Below are 27,411 nucleotides of genomic sequence, written 5' to 3'. Positions count from 1 at the left end.
ATGCAGACTCCGATGACTGTGATCCCAGCTTCCATCTCTTGGCTGAGGGCCCAGGCCTCATCCTGCTGGAACAACATCACACCACTGCTCATCTCTCTCTTACTGCTGGCCCTGCTGTTTGATTATGTGATGTACAGGAAGAGAAGCAGTCGCTGTCCACCAGGACCCACCCCTCTGCCTTTCCTTGGGAATTTGCTGACAGCGGATTTCAGGCATCCACAGACCACTCTCCAATGTGTAAGTCCCAACCAGACCAACTTTAGATGACTCATAGTGATACAGAATGGTAACACAAAAAGTGAAGGCCCTGAGGGAACACCCCCCCTCTGTTCTTTTGAATGGCACAACACTGATGGGGGAGATTACAGCAAAATCGTGCTTCCTATGAAGCTCTTCAGGGAGGGAAGGTGGCATGGTATAGCCCGATCTCCTCAGGTCTCAGAAGCTAAGCGGGGTTGGTACTTGGAAAGGGGACCACCAAGGAAAGCTCTCCAAAGGAAGGCCATGGCAAACCACCTCTGCTTCTCACTTGTCTTGAATGCCCCTTGGAAGGGTCGCCATAAATCAGCTGTGACTTGATGGCACTTTACACACACATGAAGCTCTTCAGCCTCCTAAATAAAACTAGGCTTGCATCTGTATCCCGCAGATATCTGCCTGCTTGCTGAAACATGTTGATTAAGGATTACATGGAGCTTTAGCAAGGGGCTCTTTTCCTCAGTACTCTCTTCTGAACAGGAGTGTATGTTTCTCTTTCCTTGCTCTTTTTTCCCCCCCACAGTGGATGAAGAAGTATGGAATGGTATTCTCAGCCCAGGCTGGATGGCAGAGATATGTCGTACTGAATGGGTTCAAGGTGATAAAGGAGGCACTGGGAGCAAAAGCTGAGGATTTTGTTGACCGGCCACATCTACCGCTGTTGAGTCTAGCAGGATACACAAAAAACTGTGGAGGTGAGCATTGCAGTGGTGTATCTATTTTCTGCCAGTATTATTTTGAAGTGCTAGGACAGTGTAGCAATACTGGGATTCATCTGTTGACTCCCATAATGTCATTCATTATGGATAAAAGGAATTATATACGCCTTCAGTTAGCCGGCTCAAAGTTGACTCAGCCTTCCATCATTCCGAGGTTGGGAAAATGAGTACCCAGCTTGCTGGGTGTAAAGGGAAGATGACTGGGGAAGGCACTGGCAAACCACCCCGTAAACAAAGTCTGCTTAGGAAACGTCAGGATGTGACATCACCCCATGGGTCAGGAATGACCCGGTGCTTGCACAGGGGACTACCCTATGAAATATCCATTTATACTTATTACCGAATACTTATTAATGGATATTGTAGATAGACCAAACATTTTCCACTGATGTAATGAGCATCTGAGTTCAAGAGCCCTCTCAGCCATGAAACTCCCTGTGTGACAATGGGTTGTTCGCTGACTCTCAGCCTAGCCGATCTCACAAATCTGTTGGAGGGACAAAACAGTAGAGGGAAACACCATAAATTCATTAATTTGGTTATGTTATGGTGTTTCTTGCTAACCTTTCTCCCACCCAAGGAAGAAAAGTTGTGTAACACAAGGTGGGTTACACAGTTAAAAACCATAAGAGATAAGATTTATTAAATACACTCAGTAACCGCATAATTTGAAAAACCATAACATGAACATCAACAGTACATGCCTTTAAAGAAACAACATAAGACAGATCCTTGCTACCAAACTAAACTAAACTGCAATGTCATTAACTGAGATATTGATCATTCTTGAGTAAATAGCTCTGTTTTATAGAGCACTTTTAAAAAGCAGCTGAATAGAAGCTCTCCTAGCCTCAACTGACAAGCTGTTCCACTACATGTGGGCCAACACTGAAAAGAATCTGGAGTGAGCCGTAGCCATTTTCACCCTCGTGCAGGATGGTCTCTTTCGTAGATATAGGTTAGCTGAGCAGGGTAGCAACAGAAGGACAAAATGGGAGAGGCAGTCTTATGGGTATGTAGGTTCCAGGCCATGAAGGAATTTACAGTTAATAACCACCATCTTGAATTGAACCCGAAACTAACTGGCAGCCAGTGGAGAATCTGATACTTGTGTAATGCCAAAATTATGCCCTTGCCTTGATAATAAATGTGCCTCGGCAATTTGAATGCAAGTTTCTAAATTCTCTTCAAGGATAATCCTATGTAGAGAGCATTACAGTAATGTAACATCAAGCTGACAGTGGCATGAATCAGCGTGGCCAGGTCAGCATAGTCAATGTAGGGGATGAACTTTTGGGACAGAAGAAGATGGGGAAAGGCACTTTTCTCCACTGTAATTATTTGATTTTGTAGCCATAAAGCAAGGCCCAGTATAACACCTCCCCCAGACTCCATACTGAATCTCACAGAAGCAGCTAAACTCCAAATATTTGGACAATGTTCAGCAAGACCTCAGCTTTCACAACCAGCATCACTTCTGTCTTGCCAGGATTCAGCTTCAGGTTGTCTAACCATAATCTCCTGACTATGGCTACTAGGGACTGGATCAGGATGGAAACTGCTATATTTGGTGGATTTGATAATGAAATATAGAATGTCACCTTGATCTCCTTAGAGGAAAGGTGAGTATCTGTGAAATGGAATGCTAGAAAGAATTTGAGGGTTTGCCTAACTACAACACCAGTTGTGGACTAAATTCAGATAACCCAGAAAGAACAGAAAAGTGCAGCTGCATATTCCCTGCAGTTTCCTGATGGTCCTCGCACCACTGCCAGAACAATGGGAAAATAAAGGAAGGCAGAGAAGAAGAAATCACAGACAGGGCAGGCAAATAGGTCGATAAGGCTAGCAAACAAGTTTGCAAAGAGCAACAATTTGGATGTCTGCAGTGTATAAACACAGTCAGATGATAAGGCAAACTTAGGTTTAGACTTTTTTTAAAAAAAATTCAGTGTGGTGTAGTGGTTAAGAATGATGGTTTGAGGTGGAGGACTCTAATCTGGAGAACCGGGCTTGATTCTTCACTCCTCCATATGAGCAGCGGACACTAATCTGGTGAACCGGGTTGGTTTCCCCACTCCTACACATGAAGCCAGCTGGGTGACCTTGTCAAATATAAATATTGATGTTTAATATGACCTACCTCCCCAAGATAAAGTTTAATTTTTTTGTTTGATAGATGACAAAGTTTGTTACAATACTCAGTCTCTGAGACTGCCTGGCAGAGCATTTTTACATCTAGTGCTGCATCTTCTATTTCCATAAGCACACAGGATAACTTCTATGAAATTATTTACCAATGGTAAATTGGTAAATTATTAAAATCATATATTTGCAAAAAAATAAAAATAAGGAGAAAAATAACAAAACAATCATATTCTGTTGCCATGATCTGCCAGCGGGTGAACACTTCTTTGTTTCATTTTCCATTCCCTCAATGATCCCTCCGTCTCAAGCAATGTTCTAATTTCTGTTTTTATGTCTTATATGCATTTTAAATTTGTTTTTAACTGCTTTAATGATGTGAGTTTGGGGGTTAATGTTATTGGTTTTAAAATGTGATTTTATCACGTATGTTTTAAATTGTAAGCTGCCTTGGTGGCCCTTATAAGGGCAAAGGCAGGATACAAATTGTGTAAAGAAATAAATAGCTTCTGAATATTTTCTGGAAGTACAGAACAAAGTGAATTGACTGGAGTTTTTTTCATATCTTTCAGGACTATTACTGGCAACGTGTAGCGCTGGCTGGAAGGAGCAGAGGAAATTCTGTGTCTCCACCATGAAAAACTTTGGGATGGGGAAGAAATCACTTGAACAGAAGATATCTGAAGAAGCTGGATATTTATGTTCTGAATTCAAATCACAAGAAGGTGCATTTCATTCTTGGGGACATGGGGAAGGTGTGGGACCTGTTTAGGAAGAAAGGGGTAGACTTGAGAAGAAGATGGGGTGAACAATAGAACAAAATGTGAGGTGATCCTGATAGCAGAGAGGGAACTGAGTGAAACAGCAAAGGAGAGACTATTGTTTAGATTTGATCATTTGAACTTTATATTTTGAGAGGTGACATGCCTGAGATTTCCTTCCATTAATCAGTTTGTGGACTTGGGATTGGCATCATGCAACTTATCCCATCAAACTCAAATGAAAACATTGGTGACTATGAAGTCCCACGTCATCAGACTCCACCCCTGGCACCGGAGTAGCTCTGGAAGGTCGGGCCAGTGGGGCCTCCTCGGACTCAGACCACTCCGAGGGGGAGTCTGAGCTCGCCTCTCCCTTGGAGGAAGCCAGGGTCTTAGCCTGTCAAGCACCCGACAAGCCGCCTCTGGCTCTCTTCTCCTTGGCCTCAGCCCTCACAGCCCTCTTTATACCCTTCCTTCTGGGCTCCACCCCCTCATTCCACCCCAAGTCCCACCCCCGAGTCCAAATAAGGATGGAGATAGGCTTGCTTCAGCCTTCTCTTGTCCTGCGCAGTTGCCGGCTCTTCCTCCCCGGCCCCGCCCTGGACGGGCCCACGCAACTTTCAGCTGGTCAGCGGGCCTTTGAAGGAGCCTCGGCAAGGCACCAGTCACTAGCTGGCTTGTTTCGGGCACTCGTGGAGCTCCCTTGATGCGGGCACCTGTGCAGCCCATCTCCTGGGCCCCTCCTCCTTTGGTGTCTGAAGGTCCTGTGGTCGAAAGGCAGTGTGTGGATGGCAGTTCTCAGTCCTCCGCGTCTTTGTCATCTGTTCCCCGCTCCCTCCCAGACATGCAGGTAAGGGCACTGGTGGGGCCTGGAGGCCCGTCACTGTGGTGCAGTCGCCCCATCTCCCTCCCAGCCTCCATTGTCCTGGTCCTCCCCACTCCGTTAGGAGTGGAGGTGGGCTCCTGCTGTGGAGTAAAAAGGCCCGAGACATCCTTGGGGGTCACGGTCTCAGGACAGTGACATATCTAATGTAATATGTCCATTCTTGTCCTGCTTGAGGCTGAGGCCTTAATTCCTGAAGGCAACAATCAAGCTACTGCAACTGGAGCCAAGAGTGTAGAGCGAATGTTAGTCCTGTTGGGATATTTGGTTAATATAGCAGTGTTTGCCCAGTCATAAGAGAATGATATTGCATGCAGTAAAATAAATCTCCCCAGAAATATATTGTAAACATAAAACTTACATTTATTCAAGGTGATGGGGGCATAGAGGAGAGGAAGAGAGGAGAAAGACCTACTCCCATGATAAGAACTCAGGAAAAAATAAACCCAAATGGCAAAAATAAACCCTAAAACACAAAACTGTCTTAAAAATCCAGTCCCAAGAAATAGCAAAGAACAAAGATGTAAGAACCCACCCAAACAAAAGATAAGTTATTGTAAATAAACTGCAAAGTAAAATGGGTTTACCTTACTCTGCCCCAACTCCGAGATGGTAGAGCATTTGCTTGCCATGCTGAAGGTCCCGGGTTCAATCCCTACCATCTCTAGTTAAAAGGGTCAGGTAGTAGGTGACTTGAATAACCTCACCTGGAGTCCCTGGAGAGCAGCTACCAGTCATAGAATCAGAGAATCATACAGTTGGAAGGGACCACCAGGGTCATCAAGTCCAACCTCCTGCACAATGCAGGAAATTCACAACTGCCTCCCCCCCACACCTAGTGACCAGAAGATGGCCAACATGCCCTCCCTCTCACCATCTGCATAAGGTCACAGAATCAGCATTGCTGACAGATGGCCATCTAACCTCTTCTTAAAAACCTCTAGGGAAGGAGAGCTTACCACCTCCCGAGGAAGCCTGTTCCACTGAGGAACCGCTCTAACTGTTGGAAACTCTTTTGATTTAATTTCAACCCTTTGGTTCTGGTCTGACCTTCTTGGGCAACAGAAAACAACTCGGCACCATCCTCAATATGGCAGCCCCTCAAGTGCTTGAACATGGTTATCATACTCCTCTCAGTCTTCTCCTCTTCAGGCTAAACATACCCAGCTCCTTCAACCTTTCCTCATAGGACTTGGTCTCCAGACCCCTCACCATCTTTGTTGCCCTCCTATGGACACGTTCCAGCTTGTCTACATCTTTCTTAAATTGTGGTGCCCAAAACTGAACACAGTACTCTAGGTGAGGTGTAACCAGAGCGGAGTAAAGTGATACCATCACTTCACGTGATCTGGACACTATAATTCTGTTGATGCAGCCCAAGACTGCATTTGCCTTTTTAGCTACCACATCACACTGCTGACTCATGTTCAGTGTTTGGTCTACTAAGACCCCAAGATCCTTTTCACACACACTACAGCTCAAACAAGTCTCACCCATCCTATAATTAGGCATTTGATTTTTCCTACCTAAATGCAGAACTTTACATTTGTCTTTGTTGAAGTGCATTTTATTAGTTCTAGCCCACTTCTCCAGCCTGTCAAGATCATCCTGCATCTTGGCTCTGTCTTCTACTGTATTTGCTACCCCTCCCAATTTAGGATCATCTGCAAATTCAATAAGCATCCCTTCCATTCCTTCATCCAAATCATTTATAAAGATGTTGAACAACACAGGGCCCAGCACAGATCCCTGAGGAACTCCACTAGTCACTTCTCTCCAAGTGGACGAGGAACCATTAACTAGCACTCTTCAGGTACGATCTGTCAACCAGTTGCAGATCCACCTAACAATAGGATCTAAACCACATTTTCCCAATTTGTCAACTAGAATACTATGTGGAACCTTATCAAAAGCCTTACTGAAATCTAGATAAACTATGTCTACAGCATTCCCCTGATCCAGCAAGGTAGTAACTTTCTCAAAAAAGGAGAAAAGATTAGTCTGACATGACTTATTCTTGAGCACCCCATGCTGGCTCTTAGTGATCAGATCCATCCTTTCTAAATGCTCAAGGACGGACTGTTTGATGATTTGTTCGAACACTTTTCCTGCTATAGAAGTCAAGCTGATGGGTCGGTAGTTACCCGGATCCTCCTTTTTCCCCTTCTTGAAGATGGGGACAACATTTGCCCGCCTCCAATCTTCTGGTACCTCACCTGTTTGCCAAGACTTTTCAAAAATAATGGACAGAGGTTCCAAAATTACATCTGCAAGTTCTTTGAGTACCCTTGGGTGCAATACATCTGGCCCAGAGGATTTTGTTTCATTTAAAGAAACCAGGTGTTTGTGTACTACCCCAATGCCAATTCTAGGCTGCAAATCCCTTCCCTCATCACATGTTCTGTTTATGCCATGTTGAGCACCACTTCCCTCACGAGAAAAGACTGAGGAAAAGTAGGAATTGAGGAGTTCTGCCCTCTCTTCATCTCCTGTTACAATTTCACTTTCCGGTCCACGCAATGGGCTTATCTTGTCCTTGTTCTTACTTCTACTCTGTACATAGGAAAAGAACCCTTTTTGTTGCGATTAGCATCTCTCGCTAGCCTAAGTTCATACTGAAATTTAGCTTTCCTAACACTCTCCCCACAAGCACTAGTTATTTGTTTACATTCCTCTTTGGTTATAAGGCCCTCCTTCCACTTCCTAAATGAGTCTTTTTTATTTCTCAACTCTTTGTGTGTGTTAAGTGCCGTCAAGTCGCTTCTGACTCATGGTGACCCTATGAATGAAAGTCCTCCAAAATGTCCTATATTTGACAGCTCTGCTCAGATCTTGCAAATTGAAGGCTGTGGCTTCCTTTATTTAGTCAATCCATCTCTTGTTGGGTCTTCCTCTTTTCCTGCTGCCCTCAACTTTTCCTAGAATGACTGTCTTTTCTAGTGACTCTTGTCGTCTCATGATGTGACCAAAATACGATAACCTCAGTTTAGTCATTTTAGCTTCTAGGGTCAGTTCAGGCTTGATTTGAGCTATAACCCACTGATTTGTTTTTTTGGCAGTCCACGGAATCCGTAACACTCTCCTCCAACACCACATTTCAAAGGAATCTATTTTCTTCCTATCAGCTTTCTTCACTGTCCAGCTTTCACACCCATACATAGTAATAGGGAATACGATGGCATGAATTAATCTAGTCTTGGTGGCCAGTGACACATCCTTACACTTCAAAATCTTTTCTAGCTCCTTCATGGCTGCCCTTCCCAGTCTCAATCTCCTTCTGATTTCTTGGCTGCAGTCTCCCTTTTGGTTGATGGTGGAGCCAAGGAATAGAAAGTCTTGAACGATTTCCATTTCCTCATTGTCAACCTTAAAGTTGTGTAATTCTCCTGTAGTCATTACTTTTGTTTTCTTGATGTTCTGTAGTCCTGCTTTGGCACTTTATCTTTTAACTTTCAGCAGTAGTCGTTTCAAATCTTCACTATTTTCTACCAATAATGTAGTGTCATCGGCATATCTCAAATTATTGATGTTCCTCCCTCCAATTTTCACTCCACCTTCATCTAAATCGAATCCAGTTTTCCTAATTATATGTTCTGCATATAGATTGAAGAGATAGGGAGATAAAATACATCCTTGTCTGACACCTTTGCCAATTGGAAACCATTGCGTTTCTCCATATTCTGTTCTAACTGTGGCCTCTTGGCCAGAGTACAGGTTGCACATCAAAACGATCAGATGTAGAGGCACACCCATTTCCTTTAAAACCAGCCATCGCTTTTCATGATCCACACAGTCAAAAGCTTTGCTGTAATCTATGAAACACAAGCTGATTTTCTTCTGAAATTCTCTCGCATGCTCCAGTAACCAGCGTATATTTGCAATATGATCGCTAGTGCCTCTTCCTTTCCTGAAACCAGCTTGAACATCAGGCATTTCTCATTCCATATATGGTAACAGCCTTTGCTGTAAGATATTGAGCATCACTTTACTTGCATGAGAATTAATGCGATGGTCCGATAGTTGCTGCAATCTTTGATGTCTCCTTTCTTGGGAATTGGAATGTAAATGGATCGTTTCCAGTCTGAGGGCCATTGTTTTGTTTTCCATAGCTGTTTATGGAGCCACCCTGGCCTTTTTAGGCTCCTCCCATTTTTCTTTCTCATAGGAATGGTTTGGGATTGCGCCTTCAGTATTTCATTTTTAAGAAATGCCCACCCTACTTGAACTCCCTTCTCCTTAAGTATTTCCGACCATGGGATTCTACCTAGCATAAGGTTAAGTTTGTTAAAATTTGCTCTTTAAAGTCCAACCTATATGTCTGACTACGTACAGGTTTTCCTTTCCCCAAGATTGTAAATTCCAAGAGTACGTGGTCACTGCTACCCAGGGTGCCTACTACTTTAACCTCATCGACCAGTTCTTCCCTGTTGATGAGAATCAAGTCTAAGATAGCAGACCCCCTTGTTTCCCTGTCCACCTTCTGGAATAGGAAGTTGTCAGCAAGACAAGTCAGGAATTTATTGGATTCTGCATTTTTAGCAGCGTTGGACTTCCAACAGATATCCCGGTAATTAAAATCTCCCATGACCACCATGCCCCTTCTCTTTGAGAACTTTGTGATCTGGTCTAGGAGCGTCCCATCCAAGTCCTCTGCCTGGTTTGGCGGTTGATAGCAGACCCCCACCAGAATATCACAATTATTTCTTATTCTTTTTATGTTTACCCATAGAGTCTCGACTGCACTACCATGCTCAGATTCATGTACTTCTTCACAAGTGTACACATCTTTGACATACAGTGCTACTCCTCCCCCTTCCTTATCTGTCTACCCCTTTTAAACAAGTTGTACCCCTCAATCTTAATATTCCAATCATGAGTGACATCCCACCAAGTTTCAGAAATGCCTATTAGGTCAAAATCCCCTTCCTGTATTAGGGCTTTGAGTTCTTCCTGCTTGTTTCCCATACTCTGTGCATTAGTGTACAGACATCAGAATCCATGGTTTATGTGCCCTGTGGTTTTCGTTTCTGTACTTACCTGTGAGTTTATGTTTCCTTGCATACATGCCACTCCCTTCAAATCTTTATTGTTCTCGTCTCCAGGTATTTTCAGCATACAAGGCTTTAAGTTGTTGTCTCGCTCCCCCATAAGATTTAGTTTAAAGCCCTCCTGAAAAGGTTTGCAAGGCTCTCACCAAACACATTTTTTCCTACCTTCGTGGAAAACGATCCCCCGACAGAGGAGCTTCTTCTCGTAAAATCCAAACCTTTCTTGACAACACCACCTACGCAGCCAGTCAAAAAAGGCAAATAAGCCTAATTATTTAAAAATAAACCAATTACCTCAAACAATTCAATGTTTTCTTCTCCAGGCAGCAGGCAGGGAGCAGGAACCCAACACAGGCAGGCAATAATTCAAGGGATGCAGCAGTCGAAGCACCAGAAACTCAGAGGGAGGAGCAGCAGCTAAAGCCAAGCTTTGTACACTGAACTCTCTCAAACCTCTGTCTGGAATGGGCTCTGCTGGAACAAGACCTCCTTTTTGGGATCTTTGGCCATTCACAGAAACATTTGAAACAAATCCTGGCAACAAACATCTTCTGTGATTGGCCAGAGAGCAGTGCTGCCCCTAACCTGAAATCCTATTGGCCACTCTAACTTTCTGCCCCCACTTTCACCCGCCACTCGCTATAAATTGTTGCAATTAAGGTTGCCAACCTCCAGATACCAGCTGGAGATCTCCTGCTGTTCCAACTGATCTGCAGCCGATAGAGATCAGTTCACCTGGAGAAAATGGCTGCTTTGGCCCTTGGACTCTATGGCATTGAAGTCCCTCCCCAAACCCCAATCTCCTCAGGCTCCGCCCCAAAAACCTCCCGACAGTGGCAAAGAGGGACCAGACAATCCAGTTGCAATCCAGATTAGGACTGCAGCAATTTAGAAAAAATTTAATGCAAAATGCATTGCGGCTATTGACCAGATAGGAAAGCTCCAGCGAGCACTCTAATTTGTCCCTTCAAGATGCTCTCCCCCTCCCTCCTGATGCCCTGGAACCCAGCCAAGGGTCAGGAAAAGAGCAACAGGGGATTGCTCCTTCCTAAGCAATCCACCTTAGCCAGCCCAGCAGAAGCCACCTGGAAGCCCAACAGAGCACCAGCCAAGGTAAGTTTAACTGGGGTTTTTAATTATTATTTAGAACCCAATCGCCAGCCTCACAAATGGGTTTTAATTTTAGGGGGGATATTCGACTTTTCGGCTATTCGACTTCATCCAGATAGCCAGGTTTTTTTCCAGCTGAAAATAAACCTGAAAAAAACGTTTATTTTTGGTTCGATATATCTGGATGCACAGCCCTAACTGAGTGTGTACCCTAGGACATTTCTAGTGTACCCAAGGACATTTCTTGGATCTATACAGAGCAAGGCAGGATATACATAATTTAAATAAATATTTCCCAGAATCTGCAACAGTGCTCAGGTGTTCTGTGATGGACAAGTTAATGTGGGAAGTGTTCTCAGAAGGTTAAAAAAAAAAAAAAGCTTGATAATCACAGTTCTAGGCACTTGGTCACCTTATTTTCAAGCCCCAGACTGCTGAGATGTAGTAATTTTGCTAGGGTTTGGAAAGTGTATACTATGGGCCAATGGAGCACAGACTGCCAGACTCGGCTTTAGCTGGGTGAGAGCTGATTTTAGTAATGCAAAAAGATGCAGGTGTATGTGAAGCATGCAACAGCCCCATGCAATCAGCATGAGAGGTGCAGAGTGGGAGGAACATTTCTGTTTTCCTGTCTGCAGGTGAAAAGTTGAGCATGGCCAGAGGTGCAAGCCAAATGGCAAAAGCCAAAGGGCTCTTGGCCCTTGGCTGTTAGCTGATGGGTTGTGCCCTGGGGCTTTGAATGAAGATTCAAGACCAACTCTGAGATATAGTTCGTTATTTTCTGTTTGTTTTATTTAAATTGTTTAAATTATTTAAATTTTATTTAAATTGTGTGGGGGTTTTCCTTTTGTATTTTTATTGTATTTTATTGTAAAATTCTCTGGATTCCTTCAGGGAGAAAAATGGCAAATAAACATACTAAGTAAGCCCCACACATATACTTGCATGCTTATACACAGCCAAAGGCCACATGTCATCCCATCACACAGAACATATATGATGACTCATATCTAAACTTTTTGTTGTTGCATCATGCAGGCTGTCCCTTTAACCCAAGTGAACTTATGAACAATGCAGTCGGCAATATTGTCTGCATCCTAACATTTGGTGACCGCTTTGACTACAATGATGTGACCTTCCTAAAGCTAATGCATTTGACTGAGGATATTATGAAGACACTGACCAGATGCATGCCTCAGGTACCTTCACAAATCAGTAAAGAACAAGGGAGACTGCCAATGGAAGGCCAAACTTGGATGTTGTGAAAGGGGGAGCAAAAAGCACCCTTTCCCTTGTTGCCGATAATGTCCATTTGACCTTTATTCAAAGTCATTCTTATTGAGATAGCTAGGCAAAATAATTTCTTGATTAACAGTATTCTGCTGCTAGGGAAAGCAGCAACAACCAGAGCAGAGAGCCATTCCAAAACATTGTGACATGCTCTGTCACACAAATGAACCAGAATACCTTTCATCTTGAAAGCATAATATTTTACATTTACTGAGACCTTCAGTAATATATTTATTCATGCATTTTATACATACACACATGCATGAATAAAGAAATTAAGGAATCAAAATTAAGGAATATATATATATAATTTTATTTTGAAATTTAACCACTGTTCCCCCACTTTAAAACGATCAAAAAAATATAAATTACATGTAACATACACAGAACTCAAAATCTGACACCTCATTTTACATGATGGACAATGGCTGCAATCCTGAAGGGGGGGCTGAAAGTCATCAGAAGCCAGTGTAGCAGCCACCTTATTACAGAATAAAGTAGCACCTATGTTGGCGAGGAACAAATATGCCCGTGCCCAGAAGCCATGACGCTTCACGGGGCCCGCCACTGGCGCTACAATGGCAGCAGCAAAATCCTGGAAGCAGGAGCCCACACTGGTGGGGGGTGGGCGCTTTCCCTGGGATGTTCCTGGGAATGGAGCTGCCGTTAGGCAGATTCCTAACCCATTTGGACCTGGGAATGCCCCCTCAAGCTGTGCCATGTCTATGCCACCTTTTTGGGTACCGTAACCTGGCTCTTTCAATGGGAGCTCTGTCCTAATTTAAGTGCCTTTTATTTTATTTTCGGCAGCCAGACAGCCTCTGTGGAGGCAGCGTGGCTGCGCTGTTCCCGGCTACTGCCTAACTGTCCCCCTTCAGGAATGGGCTATATGTCCCATTATTTTAAAAATCAAAATCTACGCCTATGTTCTCATATTCTCAGGATATCAAGACTGTCAGTGTAAAGTAGTAACTGCCACTGACTAACACAATTTTCCAAACTGGGTAGAGAGGAGTTAATTTATTTGTCAAAATTATTCTTTTTTTAAAAAAATATGGGGGCTTAAATTGTCTCAGCACATATCCTGGACAGCTTCACCAGCCAGAATTTATCAAGTTATCATATCTGGAAGATGTTAAGAATTTCCATGCACCCAACATATATACATAAAACACAGTTATCGGTACATAATAATGTAGTATATCATCCATGTGGTGGGTTGTATTTGTAAATCTATACCTATGAAAAACAAAGCAAATGTCCAGTGGCAGAATTTTCAGAGCAGGTTAAGAGCTTGGGGATCATGGATTTGAAAAGGAGGTGGTGCAGTGGCCAAGAGTGCCTTCTTTAGCTGCATCTGGTTTGCCAACTATCTCTTTTTTAGACTCAGTCCATCGGTCCATGCTCATTCATGCCTCTATAACCTCACAGTTCAATTAACATAACACACTGTACATTGGGCTTCCCTTGAAAAAAAAACCAGAAACTGCCAATAATGTGGTAGTCTGACTATTGTCAGGGACTTGCCGACAGGAGCATCTGTTGGCCATTTGAAACAACTACATTAGCTGCCAGTTCATTTCTAAGTTCAGTTCAAGGTGAAGCTTATGACCGTAAAAGCCTTTCACAGCATGAGGCCCACATAAATGAATGACCATCTTCTTCCATATGTTCTTGTGAATCATCTACAGTCTTCCCGTTGTCCCTGGCTGGCTGTCCCCACAGAGTGAAAGGTGTCCCTTCCTTATTGGAGATCTTTAGGAGATGCTGCAAGCTTATTTGTTTGCAAGGGCTTTTGATAAGCTATGAGTCACAGGCATCTTTTTGGGGGGAGGGAGTTATTTGGAGTTTATTTTTTTATTTTGGTTTTAATCTGTAATGCTTTAATTATTACTGTAAACTGCCTTGACACAAGAGGAAAGATTATATATTTTTATTTATTTATTTATTTATTTATTTATTTGAAGACTATCAACATTTACTCCAGCATGAGCTTTCATGAGTCAGGGCTTACTTCTTCAGATGCAATGGAAATAGGGTTGCCAGGTGCCCCCAGCCATCGGCAGGGGGTGGGTGAGTGGGTAAGATTGTAAGATCCAGATTGGGAAACTCCTGGAGATTTGGGAGTGGAGCCTAAGAAAGACAGGGACCTCAATGGGGTACAATGCCATAGAGTCCACCCTCCAAAGCATCTGTTTTCTTCAGGGGACTGATCTCTGTAGTCTGGAGATGTTGTCTGGAATTACAGCTACTCTGGGGGTGGGGGGTGTCCCCAGGCCCCACCTGGAGGCTGGCATCCCTAAATGGAAAGAAAGAAGAACATTCCCTCATACTGATTCTGAAAATTACAGAAGAGAAGGGGGGAAAGGAGGAAGAGTTGAACAGGTATCATAAGCCTGGTATCATAATCAGGTGTGTTTCTCTATGTCAGGGACTTCACCAGCTTAGTTGTTATCCACAATGGATGATGAGAGAGAGATCATAGTGACAGTACAATAAACCATTTCTGAGGGATGTGCAATGTACCTTGTATACTTCCCTGTTAAAGTTTTACACAAATTCATGGACCTGTGCAAACATTAAAGAGCTGGCAGCATTGTAAACTGAGAGAAACAAAGATCTCAGTTTTCTTATTTATTCTCCAAAGATATTGATAGTTTTGAAGTATTTAAACATCTTTTTAGTGTTATACAAGAGTGGTGTGTGCTTGGGATAAGGGAGGCCTTTCTAATTTGTTTTTCTTAGCTGAGTTAAAGTATTCTGTGCTGGGCTCTGTGTTGTTCAACATCTTTATAAATGATTTGGATGAAGGAATAGAGGGGATGCTTATTAAATTTGCAGATGATAATAAATTGGGAGGGGTAGCAAATGCGGTAGAAGACAGAGCCAAGATGCAGAATGATCTTGACAGGCTGGAGAAGTGGGCTAAAACCAATAAAATGCATTTCAACAAAGACAAATGTAAAGTTCTGCATTTAGGTAGGAAAAATCAAATGCATAATTATAGGATGGGGGAGACTTGTCTGAGTAGTGTGTGTAAAAAGGATCTTGGGTTTAGTAGACCAAACACTGAACATGAGTCAGCAGTGTGATGCGGTGGATAAAAAGGCAAATGCAGTCTTGGGCTGCATCAACAGAAGTATAGTGTCCAGCTCACGTGAAGTGATGGTATCGCTTTACTCCACTCTGGTTAGACCTCACCTAGAGTACTGTGTTCAGTTTTTGGCACCACAATTTAAGAAAGTTGTAGACAAGCTGGAACATGTCCATAGGAGGGCAACAAAGATGGTGAGGGGTCTGGAGACCAAGTCCTATGAGGAAAGGTTGAAGGAGCTGGGTATGTTTAGCCTGAAGAGGAGAAGACTGAGAGGGGATATGATAACTATGTTCAAGTACTTGAGGGGCTGTCATATAGAGGAGGGTGCCGAGTTGTTTTCTGTTGCCCAAGAAGGTCAGACCAGAACCAATGGGTTGACATTAAATCAAAAGAGTTTCCGTCTAGACATTAGGAAGAATTTTCTAACTGTTAGAGCAGTTGCTCAGTGGAACAGGCTTCCGCGGGAGGTGGTAAGCTCTCCTTCCCTGGAGGTTTTTAAGAAGAGGTTAGATGGCCACCTGTCAACAATGCTGATTCTGTGACCTTAGGCAGATGATGAGAGGGAGGGCATCTTGGCCATCTTCTGGTCACTAGGGGTGTGGGGGTGGGGAGGTAGTTGTGAATTTCCTGCATTGTGCAGGGGGTTGGACTTGATGGCCCTGGTGGTCCCTTCCAACTCTATGATTGTATTCTATGATTCTATTCCATGACATATTTAACAGCTTCAGTCCTCAGATTACCAACTGAGAGGAGTGACAGGGAAATAAGGATGAAGTTGGGGCAAAGGGTATCTGAAAAAGAAACATTCCATAACAGCACACTTTCATTTTCAGTGAATAACTAATAAATATCTGTCTTCTTTTATTGCTGCTATAACAGATTCTTTCTAAAGTATCTTGGTTGTCCTTTGTTCCTGGACCTCACCAGAAGATAAGGAAACTCTATAATAATATTAGTGCCCTAATAAAAGAAATTGTGAATGAACATAAAAAAACAAGGGATCCCACACTTGCAAGAGATTTGATTGACGCATTTCTGGAGGAGATGGAAAAGGTAAGAAGAAATTTATACATAGATCCTGCCTTATTGTTTATAATTTGGTTCTCAGCTAGTTTGTAACAGAAGACCTTCTACCACCAAACCTAAGACTCTGGAGGGCCTTAGTGTATCCCTTACAAGGCTATCATTACCAAATGTTGGGCTCCCACCAGCTACCATCCAAAACAGAATTCAGGGTGAAGTTGGAGTTTGGTATTTATGTCAGATTTTCAAAATGATATATAAGAATCTTTAGGAGGCAATGGAAGATTCAGGCATGTTCATGTTTGTCAGACCAACAGTTAGCAGTAAAGAAAATCCAGCCATTATATCCACTGAGCAGAGGAAAACAGTTTCCCATATCACATTAACATAGGAACACATGAAGCTGCCTTATACTGAATCAGATAATTGGTCCATCATAGTCAATACGGTCTACTCATACTGGTAGCTGCTTGCCAGTTTTCAGACAGAGATCTTTTGCATCACCTAGAACCTGATCGTTTTAACTGAAGATGCCAGGGATTGAACCCAGGACCTTTACTGCCCATTCCTGAGCTGGCGGCGTATGGAGACGGCGGGGAAGAGACACAGTGGCGCCTCTTCCTAAGCCGATTCCCGAACACCGTTAAACCCAAAAAAGCCGTCTCGTGGCTTGCTTTTTTTTTGTTTAACCGGGGCCTTTTGCCCCATAGGGAACAGCAAGGCTGCTCCTGCTAAAAAATGGCACAGCACCGCCATTCCCAGCGCCGGCGTACCGGGCTGAACCAGAATAGGAAGCCGCCTAACTGGCTGCTACTCCCCCTGGCCCACCCCCAGAATGCCCCCCTGCAGAGGTTTGGCCTCTCTGCACCGTGGCCTGTGTCACAGAGAGGCCATGCCGGCAGAGGGGCAAGGCGTGGTCCCACGGTGCTTGGCCGCCGGTGGGACTGGCCTCGCCGCCAGTGTAAGTGCGTGTAATCACGTGATTACACGCACTTACGGTAGCGGTGAGGTTACGCCTCCTCCTAAGGAGTTTACCCCCCCCCCAGGAATGCACTGACATACCAAACAGATGCTCTGCCACTGAGCAACTGCCGCTCCCCAATTGTCTCTTGTTAAAGCCACCAATAGTAGTAGTATTTATTGAATCATGTATGTGCAGAGGCATACGTGGCCTACAAAACAGCAATAAAGGTCATTTATCAGTGTACAAAGATCTCTCGGTTCTTTTATCTTGTAACTCTCAATATACCAAGTATTTCCCTGCCTCTAACCAATGGAAGTCAGTGTTATCATGTTGCAGTACAGAAATATTGAGTATGATGTTTTCAGAACACATGGTAAATTCTGTTAGAAGTGGAGCTGATGTAGCTTCCCTTTGAGTGGCAGCCATGTGTCCTGTGAACCATCTAATTCTATGTTACATCTAGGGGCACTGAGCACCAATGGCTTTATCCGTCTTTTTTTTTAATGCATGTTTTACAAGATACTGTTAGCAATCTCAGTCATAGCTCATTTATATACATTTCGCTCACAAGCATGATGTAGTATCGTCTTTCCACATAAATTGCCAACGTTTCATTTCCTTCAGGTGAAAGGGAATCCAGAGAGCAGTTTTAATGAGCAAAATCTTATCAAACTTATTTTTGACCTGTTTATGGCTGGCACTGAAACAACTTCTTCTACCATTCTCTGGGGGCTACTGAATTTAGTCCTTCACCCTGAGGTCCAAAGTAAGTAATGGGGTGGGGGTGGGGTGGAGGATTCCTTACAGGTTATGCATTATAAAGGATTTTTCCAATTTTCTGAAAATATACTTTGATATTTTAAATTTGAATCTATTTCTATTCCACCCCCCTTTCCAGTAGGCAAGTTTCACAGTATAATTAACAGTAACTCATTTGATGGCCATTATAGCTATAAAATCTACCATTCTGAGCTTTGTAGGAAAGGTAGTATAAATCAGCAACATTTTCATAATAAATCAATTAATATTTCCAGAAAAGGTCCAGGAAGAAATTGAGGAAGTGCTTGGCAGGGACAGACCACCCATGATGGAGGACCAGACAAATCTGCCTTATACTAATGCTGTGATCCACGAAATCCAGCGGTGTGCTGATATTGTACCTGTTGTACTTCCTTATGTAATACACCAAGATGTTCAAATTGACAAGTTTGTCATCCCTAAGGTACAACCTGTTGATAAGATACTTTTCAGAAAGGAAATCAAAGTTGCCAAATCACTGCTCGGTGAATCAGATAAACGATCTGGTAAAAGAGTAGAACAAATAGATTTAAAAGGACCACTCTAAGGGTTGCCAAGTCTGGGTTGGGAAATATCTGGAGATTTTAGTAGTGGAGGCTGGGGTTTGGGGGAGCAGAGAGGGGGTATAATGCCATTGAGTCCATCTTCCAAAGTAGCCATTTTCTCTTGAAGATCTCCATCCACCACCTGGAGGTTGGCAGCCCTACGAATCACTCCCTACTTAGGCAAATGTCCCTCAGGCCCTCAGGCGAATGACTGAAATGCAGCCTGACTGAAAGGATGGGACAGAAGTAATTCCTTTGCTCCCCAAACGCTTGTAAGCAGAGTTTGGAGACTTTGTTTGGGTAGTGTGCCACCACCTCCTTCTTGTTTCTGACCCCCCCCCCCTTCGCTGCCAGAAGGTATAGTGACCAAGGAGTTCATTTTTGTAGCATAGTGTGTGATCAAGACCATGGGTAGGAATCAAAGCAATATGTTTCAACTAAAAAAAAAAATTATTACTCCAATCAACAACTATGGAGTAAATACAGATCTAGAACTAGAAAAGAAACAAAGAAAGGTTGCTAATCTATTTGAGACAAATCCTAACCATCTGCCACCCACTCCTTACCAGGAGGTTGCAAATGGATACATGCACAAAGTGGATGGTGGACCATCTGCATAGCTTTACACGCAGCCACACATGGTCTCGCACACACTGAAGAGACAGCTACTTTTCATCAGCTACATGCCGATTTACAGGCATACCTCATTTTATGGTGCTGTGCTTTATTGCACTGTGCAGATATTGCGTTTTCGAGCAAGTCTATCGGCGCCATTTTTCCAACAGCATGTGCTCATTTTGTGTCTCTGTGTCACATTTTGGTAACGCTTGCAATATTTCAAACATTTTCATTATTATTACAGTACATTGTTTTTAGAAATAAGGCTATTACACATTTAATAGACTACGGTATAGTGCAAACATAACTTTTATATGCACTGGGAAACAAACAAAAAATTGTGTGAACTCCCAGTAATATCCCAATATCTCTGAGGTATGCTTGTATGTCAAAAAAGTCTTAACCAGTCTGGGCCTAAGGTTCTGAAGCCTGTCACACCTACTTGGCCAATATCTTGGCGAATAGAAAGGTCTTAACATATCAAAGAGATGCCATGTTTTCACTCCTGGCTATAAAGTCAAGCCTATCTAACCAAATGGGCCTTTTCCCAGCCTGGGCAACTCCTCAGAAGTGGTCAAACATCATAACTGCCATGCCCCAGTTACCCCATCTGCCACTCATGTGTAGGGTTGCCAGCTCCAGGTTGGGAAATACCTGGAGGTTTTGTGGGCAGAGCCTGAGGAGGGTGGGGTTTGGGGAGGGGAGAGGACGGACTTCAATGCCATAGAGTCCAATTGCCAAAGTGGCTATTTTCTCCAGATGAACTGATCTCTATCAGCTGGAGATCAACTGTAATAGCAGGAGATCTCCAGCCACCACCTGGAGGTTTGCAACCCTACTCATGCACCACATCCTTGTTCATAACTTTGCAAAGCACCACAGCAGAACATTCTAACCTGTTTGTTTCCATACCATGTTAGGAGACTGTAATCCTCAATCACTTGTCTTCTTTGCTGAAAGATGAAACCATGTGGGAGAAGCCTCACCAGTTTTACCCTGAGCACTTCCTAGATGCCAATGGGCAGTTTGTCAAGAGAGAGGCCTTCCTCCCTTTCTCTACAGGTAAACAATGGGGACAATATATTGCAAAAGGTAAAAAGTGATTGCATCTTTTCCTACATCTTCCCCTAATGAGGTGATCACTAAAGTAACCTTTTCATGATCAATTGTTTTATGAAGAGACAGAGTTATGTAATGTTATAAGAGTGCTGGTAAGAAGAAGAACTTCTATGTTTCCTCCAGCAAAATGTCTGGTGGTGGTATAGGCAAACAAGCAATTAAATAGATGTCATTTTTGGGGTTCCAAGCCTGTACTCCATTTTAAAAATAAAAAAGAGTTATCTAACTGACCTAGATGGTTTCCTGCTCATCCTTTTGTAGTTAATAACATTGTCAAGGGAGTATGATCCATGCACAGATTGACTGCATGGCCCCACAGGTAAGTTCTCACTTTTCTGTAGCCCAGTCACAAGCAAGTGCAAATACATCCCTCCTCTCTATGTCAACCTCATAGGTGCATACTTAATAATGTGTATTTTTAAGTTGTATTTTGTATTTGTGTTTTCATTTATTTGAAATTGTTGCTAGTCACTTATGATCTTTTTGTGTCTTTGCAGCTTTTGCTGCTTTATTAGCTGCCTTATTTTAGGAGATTCAGTGGTCTAAGTTTTGAGGAGTGACTTTACATTTTGGTTTTATGTATTTAATGTATTTTATTTTTATTCTATGTGTTTTAGCTATGTTTGTAAACTGACCTGAGCTCCATAAGGAAGAAGGCGGCTAATATTTTAAATAAATAAATTAGGCAGAATATAAATATTTTTATACTCTGGGCAGGAGGCCACAGTTAGAACAGAATATGGAGAAACGGAAGTGGTTTCCATTTGGCAAAGGTGTTCGACAAGGATGTATTTTATCTCCCTATCTCTTCAATCTCTGTGCAGAACATATAATTATGAAAGCTGGATTAGATTTAGATGAAGGTGGAGTGAAAATTGGAGGGAGGAACATTAACAACTTGAGATATGTCGATGATACTACATTACTGGCAGAAAATGGTGAAGACTTGAAACGACTACTGCTGAAAGTTAAAAGAGAAAGTGCCACAGCCGGACTACAGCTGAATATCAAAAAGACAAAAGTAATGACTACAGGAAAATTACACAACTTTAAGGTTGACAATGAGGAAACTGAAATTATTGAAGACTTTCTATTCTTTGGCTCCATCATCAACTAAAAGGGAGACTGCAGCCAAGAAATCAGAATCATAGAATCATAGAATCATAGAGTTGGAAGGGACCACCAGGGCCATCAAGTCCAACCCCCTGCATAATGCAGGAAATTCACAACTACCTCCCCCCTCCACACCCCTAGTGACCAGAAGATGGCCAAGATGCCCTCCCTCTCATCATCTGCCTAAGGTCACAGAATCAGCATTGCTGACAGATGGCTATCTAACCTCTTCTTAAAAACCTCCAGGGAAGGAGAGCTTACCACCTCCCGAGGAAGCCTGTTCCACTGAGGAACCACTCTGACCATTAGAAAATTCTTCCTAATGTCTAGACGGAAACTCTTTTGATTTAATTTCAACCCGTTGGTTCTTGTCCGACCTTCTTGAGCAACAGAGAACAACTCGGCACCCTCCTCGATATGACAGCCCTTCAAGTACTTGAACATGATTATCATAACCCCTCTCAGTCTTCTCCTCTTCAGGCTAAACATACCCAGCTCCTTCAACCTTTCCTCATAGGACTTGGTCTCCAGACCCCTCACCATCTTTGTTGCCCTCCTCTGGACACGTTCTAGCTTGTCTACATCTTTCTTAAATTGTGGTGCCCAAAACTGAACACAGTACTCTAGTTGAGGTCTAACCAGAGCAGAGTAAAGCGATACCATCACTTTGCGTGATCTAGACACTATACTCCTGTTGATGCAGCCCAAGACTGTGTTTGCCTTTTTAGTTACAGCATCACACTGCTGACTCATGTTCAGTGTTTGGTCTACTAAGACCCCAAGATCCTTTTCACACACACTTCTGCTCAAACAAGTCTCCCCCATCCTATAATTATGCATTTGATTTTTCCTACCTTAGTCGGAACTTTACATTTTTCTTTGTTGAAGTGCATTTTATTAGTTCTAGCCCATTTCTCCAGCCTGTCAAGATCATCCTGCATCTTGGCTCTGTCTTCTACTGTATTTGCTACCCCTCCCAATTTAGTATCATCTGCAAATTTAATAAGCATCCCCTCTATTCCTTCATCCAAATCATTTATAAAGATGTTGAACAACACAGGGCCCAGCACAGATCCCTGAGGAACTCCACTAGTCACTTCTCTCCAAGTGGACGAGGAACCATTAACTAGCACTCTTTGGGTACGATCTGTCAACCAGTTGCAGATCCATCTAACAATAATAGGATCTAACCCACATTTTTCCAATTTGTCAACTAGAATACTATGTGGAACCTTATCAAAAGCCTTACTGAAATCTAGATAAACTATGTCTACAGCATTCCCCTGATCCAGCAAGGTAGTAACTTCCTCAAAAAAGGAGAAGATTAGTCTGACATGACTTATTCTTGAGAAACCCATGCTGGCTCTTAGTGATCAGATCCATCCTTTCTAAATGCTCAAGGACGGACTGTTTGATGATTTGTTCGAACACTTTTCCTGCTATAGAAGTCAAGCTGATGGGTCGGTAGTTACCCGGATCCTCCTTTTTCCCCTTCTTGAAGATGGGGACAACATTTGCCCGCCTCCAATCTTCTGGTACCTCACCTGTTTGCCAAGACTTTTCAAAAATAATGGACAGAGGTTCCGAAATTACATCTGCAAGTTCTTTGAGTACCCTTGGGTGCAATTCATCTGGCCCAGAGGATTTTGTTTCATTTAAAGAAACCAGGTGTTTGTGCACTACCCCAATGCCAATTCTAGGCTGCAAATCCCTTCCCTCATCACATGTTCTGTTTATGCCATGTTGAGCACCACTTCCCTCACGAGAAAAAACTGAGGAAAAGTAGGAACTGAGGAGTTCTGCCCTCTCTTCATCTCCTGTTACAATTTCACTTTCCAGTCCATGCAATGGGCTTATCCTGTCCTTGTTCTTACTCTTACTCTGTACATAGGAAAAGAACCTTTTTTTGTTGTGTTTGAAAGAGATTGAGACTGAAGGAGATTGAGACTGGGAAGGGCAGCCATGAAGAAAAGATTCTGAAGTGTAACGATGTGTCACTGGCCACCAAGATTAAGTTATTCATGGCATCATATTCCCTGTTACTATGTATGGGTGTGAAAGCTGGACATTGAAGAAAGCTGATAGGAAGAAAGTAGATTCCTTTGAAATGTGGTGTTGGAGGAGAGTGTTACAGACACTGTGGACTGCCAAAAAAACAAAGCTTCTGAACTGACCCTAGAAGCTAAAATGACTAAACTGAGGCTATCGTATTTTGGTCACATTATGAGAAGACAAGAGTCACTGGAAAAGACCATCATGCTAGGAAAAGTTGAAGGCAGTAGGAAAAGAGTAAGACCCAAAAAGAGATGGATTGACTCAATAAAGGAAGCCACAGCCCTAAGTTTGCTAGATCTGAGCAAGGCTATCAAAGATAGGACATTTTGGAGGACTTTAATTCATAGGGTCGCCATGAGTCAGAAGCAACTTGACGGCACTTAACATACACACACATAAATATTTTAAATAAATAAAAAAGTGTTTGTAGCTGTAGCTGAAACAACAGAATTGGAATCCTGGGACATGCAGTCTGTTTAAATTATACGTTATACTTGGTTTAGAATCATAGAATCATAGAGTTGGAAGGGACCACCAGGGTCATCTAGTGCAACCCCTGCACAATGCAGGAAATTCACAACTACCTCCCCCCACACCCCCAGTGACCCCTACTCCATGCCCAGAAGATGGCCAAGATGCCCTCCCTCTAAACCTCCCTCTAAACATTTAGAACCTAAATAGTTGCTTGATACAGCAGTATTCTTCTGAGTATCTCAGCTTAATAACTAAACTCCATATAAAGTCCTGCCAAGAATCAGATTGTGTATCTCCATTCGCCAGTATGAAAAAAAATTGAAGATTCACCAAAAAGGTTACTTGTAATAGCAGGAAATCTCCAGCTAGTACCTGGAGGGTGGCAACCCTACTTGGCACAATTCTATGCAGGAAATAAGTGCAGGAGATAAGGTGCTTCCCACTTTATGGAATTGCCTGCATGATGAGATCTGCAGGCTACACAAAAATTTATTATTCAGGAGGGCTTTTTGACACAAGTAATTAGGGCCATACTGTAGCAAAATGTTTCAGAAAGTTGCTTTGGTAACGATATAGGGACTGTGGACTATACTACTATGTATAGCACATACCGTCTGGGGCTGAAAGTATGATCCTAATATGTAATTTCTGCGTCATTTAATGTTGTTTAAAATGTTAAACTTGGTCTCAGCTCCATGTTCAGATTTATGCTTGTTTTCAGATTTCTGAAATCCAAACCTTATTGCTTTGTTAATTGAATGTCCAATTCTGTTTGGATATATTTGACCTACTCACTGCGTAATCCGCCTTGAGTCTCAGTGAGAAAGGTGGAGTATAAACAATATAAGTTTGCCACTCATTTGATAAAAGGTAGGATACTATGTTTTTCTTCGGAGCTCATCTTGTATCGAAATAAAGATTTGATTTGAGGATACTACGTTTTCTTTGTTCTGCAGAAGTCTTCTGCAAGCAATAGAAGCTCCATGAACACGAGGCAGGAGGGATGATTCTGAACAGCCACTGGTTTTGCACGGCTTTTAGTTGCACAAGGGTCCACCAACTCCTAGCAGCACCTTCTCAGCACTCATGTGTAGCTGCTGAGAAAAGGAGAAGTCAGCAAAGGTCCATCCAATTCATGGTTTTCAAGGGTCAGTTCTGAGAGGTATTTCAGTTTGAGGTCATTTCAGTGAAATGAATTCATCCTTTGAGACCCTGATGAGGGCCGTGTTAAATGTGGCTTCATGGTGGTGTGCCAAAAACTGAGCCTGGCCTGACCAGCACATGGTCACAGAGTTAGGATGGGCAAGAGTTGCATTGGCTGCAGGTCAACTTGAGTTGATTGCAATCTACAGCTGTCACTTAGAAAGTAATTGTCAGAGAGAGAATAAGAGATGGCTTCTGTTGGGCATTACTCCTGCTGTCCTGAAAAAAATCTGCTTCCCTTTCTTCCAGGTCGCCATTCCTGTCCTGGAGAACCACTGGTTAGAATGGAGCTCTTCATCTTCTTCACCAGCCTCCTGCAGCGTTTCACTTTCTGCATTCCTGAGAACCATCCCAGACCCAAAGAAGACAGGGTCTTTGCTCTCACAGTCGCTCCACCCCCTTTCGATATCTGTGCCATCCCTAGATAATGTTTCCCGGATATCTAATGCCTACTCTTCTGTGATGGCCTGAGGACTGCAACTTGTCAGGGCAGAGAAAAATGGGGTGAATTCTGATATGAGAATTATGTCTGCATTTCTTTGTTGTGAAAACGGCATGACTCTTGAATAAAACTGATGCTCATAACAGAAGAAATTTGGAATTGAAACAAACTCATGTTATAGGGAAAGGTTCTCCTGTGTTTCAGACCATGTGCAATTATTTCTTAGCAGTAGGATATCTAAAAAGGAATAGCAATGTACTTAAATTTAATACTGAATATATGGAAGATGAGGCCTTTGAACATTATTGCCGATATTGTCCCCACAGTGAACTATCCCCACTCCCCAAACTTTAAATGATAATCCTGGGATGTGATACATAGGAATATAGCTTAGGAAACAAATCCCTTAACCGATACTTCAATTAAACATGTACTTGGAGTTCCCTATGGCTCCAGCTTTCATTCCTCCCCTCCCACACACACACACACACACACACACACACACACACACACACACACACACACTGTTTCCCTGAACCTAGGGAGCCTCTGTGTAGGCATAATGGGGAACAGCTCCACCAATGCCTCCGTGCTGTTACTCCAGTCTGAGATTTCCTGACTGAGTTAGAGCACTGAACCAAGGTATAGCCATATTGTGATACTTTGCCCTACTCTTTCTGTGCCATGGGCTTGCTTCAGCATTAAAAGACTCACTACCCTTAGCTACACACATATGTTATCTATCAGTCAAGGACATGGGCATGTTAGGTAAACTAATATAGGGAGTGGAAATAATGCATACATTGTTTTGATAAGTCTCTTTTCTTGGAGCCTGACAGTGCTAGGGAGAGTGATAGCAAAGACAGAGCAGCTTTCCTCCTGAACCTTGAGATATGGCAGGTGAATGGGAGAAATTTTGACAGAAAGACGCTCCTCAAAAATGCCCATAGAGGTACAACTGCCCCTTTCCTAAATAACCCTGCTGAAGTCCAGCAATGGGTGGAAAAGCTGGAATTAGGGGTATATAACCTCAAGACATGAAAATATGGGTTCCTGCGCTATCTCTTCACTGGTCAGCTCAACACTCTAGCCAACCTATTGGAAAGATCTCCGAGTTCTGTGTTTGGTGTCAGCATGAATGAGGTCCTGGAGTAAGAATAGCAGAAAGCAAATGGGCTCTTTGTATACCCCCTGGGCAGAGCTGGGCATGCTTTGAGTGAGTCCTTCTGTCTGGGCTATCGTTCTCTCTTCGTGTGATCAGTATAGATTGTACTCAGTGAACCTTATCTGAAGAACTGAGCTGTGACTCATGAAAGCTCATACCCTGCCAGAAATTTTGTTAATCTTTAAGGTGCTACTGGACTCTTGCTCAATAAACCTTGCTAGCCTTTAAGACTTGTGTGGGCAATTGATCGGTTATGCAAAGGGAGAAATGAGGTCAGCCTGTACCTCAGCAGCCTGTAAGGCTTGATCACCTTTGCATTGCTGGCAGGAAGACAGAAGGCAGGAATTAGCTGCAGCCTCCACACTTAAAGACAATTTCCCAAACCGGTTTCTAACAATGCTGTTCCTTTGGCTCAACCAACCCAAATTTGGGGAGCAGCGCTGCCATTTGCATAAAGAGAGGCTGATAAGATTCAGAACTCTTTTTGATTTGGTTGCCTTTAAGAGAATGGAGAGAGGTAACCAGATAAGTAATTTCAAAATCCCTTGGGGGAACTAAGGCAACATAAAGGCCGTTACCAC

At 42.9% G+C, this 27,411-nt stretch overlaps 1 protein-coding gene across 1 annotated transcript; it reads left to right on the top strand.

The window, feature by feature from the left end:
- Window positions 1-25,651, top strand: LOC130474253 (cytochrome P450 2D14-like). Its single transcript, XM_056845793.1, has 9 exons — window positions 1-237; window positions 782-953; window positions 3,695-3,847; window positions 11,963-12,123; window positions 16,191-16,364; window positions 17,923-18,064; window positions 18,333-18,520; window positions 20,180-20,321; window positions 25,473-25,651. The coding sequence occupies exons 1-9, from the start codon at window positions 1-3 to the stop codon at window positions 25,649-25,651; spliced, it is 1,548 nt and encodes a 515-aa protein (XP_056701771.1).
- The last annotated feature ends 1,760 nt before the right edge of the window (window positions 25,652-27,411 follow it).

Source organism: Euleptes europaea, chromosome 3, assembly GCF_029931775.1.
Source record: "Euleptes europaea isolate rEulEur1 chromosome 3, rEulEur1.hap1, whole genome shotgun sequence".
NCBI classification, from domain to species: Eukaryota; Metazoa; Chordata; class Lepidosauria; order Squamata; family Sphaerodactylidae; genus Euleptes; species Euleptes europaea.
This window is presented reverse-complemented; position numbering and strand designations above follow the sequence as displayed.

Coding starts and splice junctions, on each gene's coding strand:
- LOC130474253 (XM_056845793.1), top strand. CDS start 1: ATGCAGACTCCGATGACTGTGATCCCAGCTTCCATCTCTTGGCTGAGG. Junction 954..3,694: donor ATACACAAAAAACTGTGGAG/GTGAGCATTGCA, acceptor CATATCTTTCAG/GACTATTACTGGCAACGTGT. Junction 12,124..16,190: donor TGACCAGATGCATGCCTCAG/GTACCTTCACAA, acceptor CTGCTATAACAG/ATTCTTTCTAAAGTATCTTG.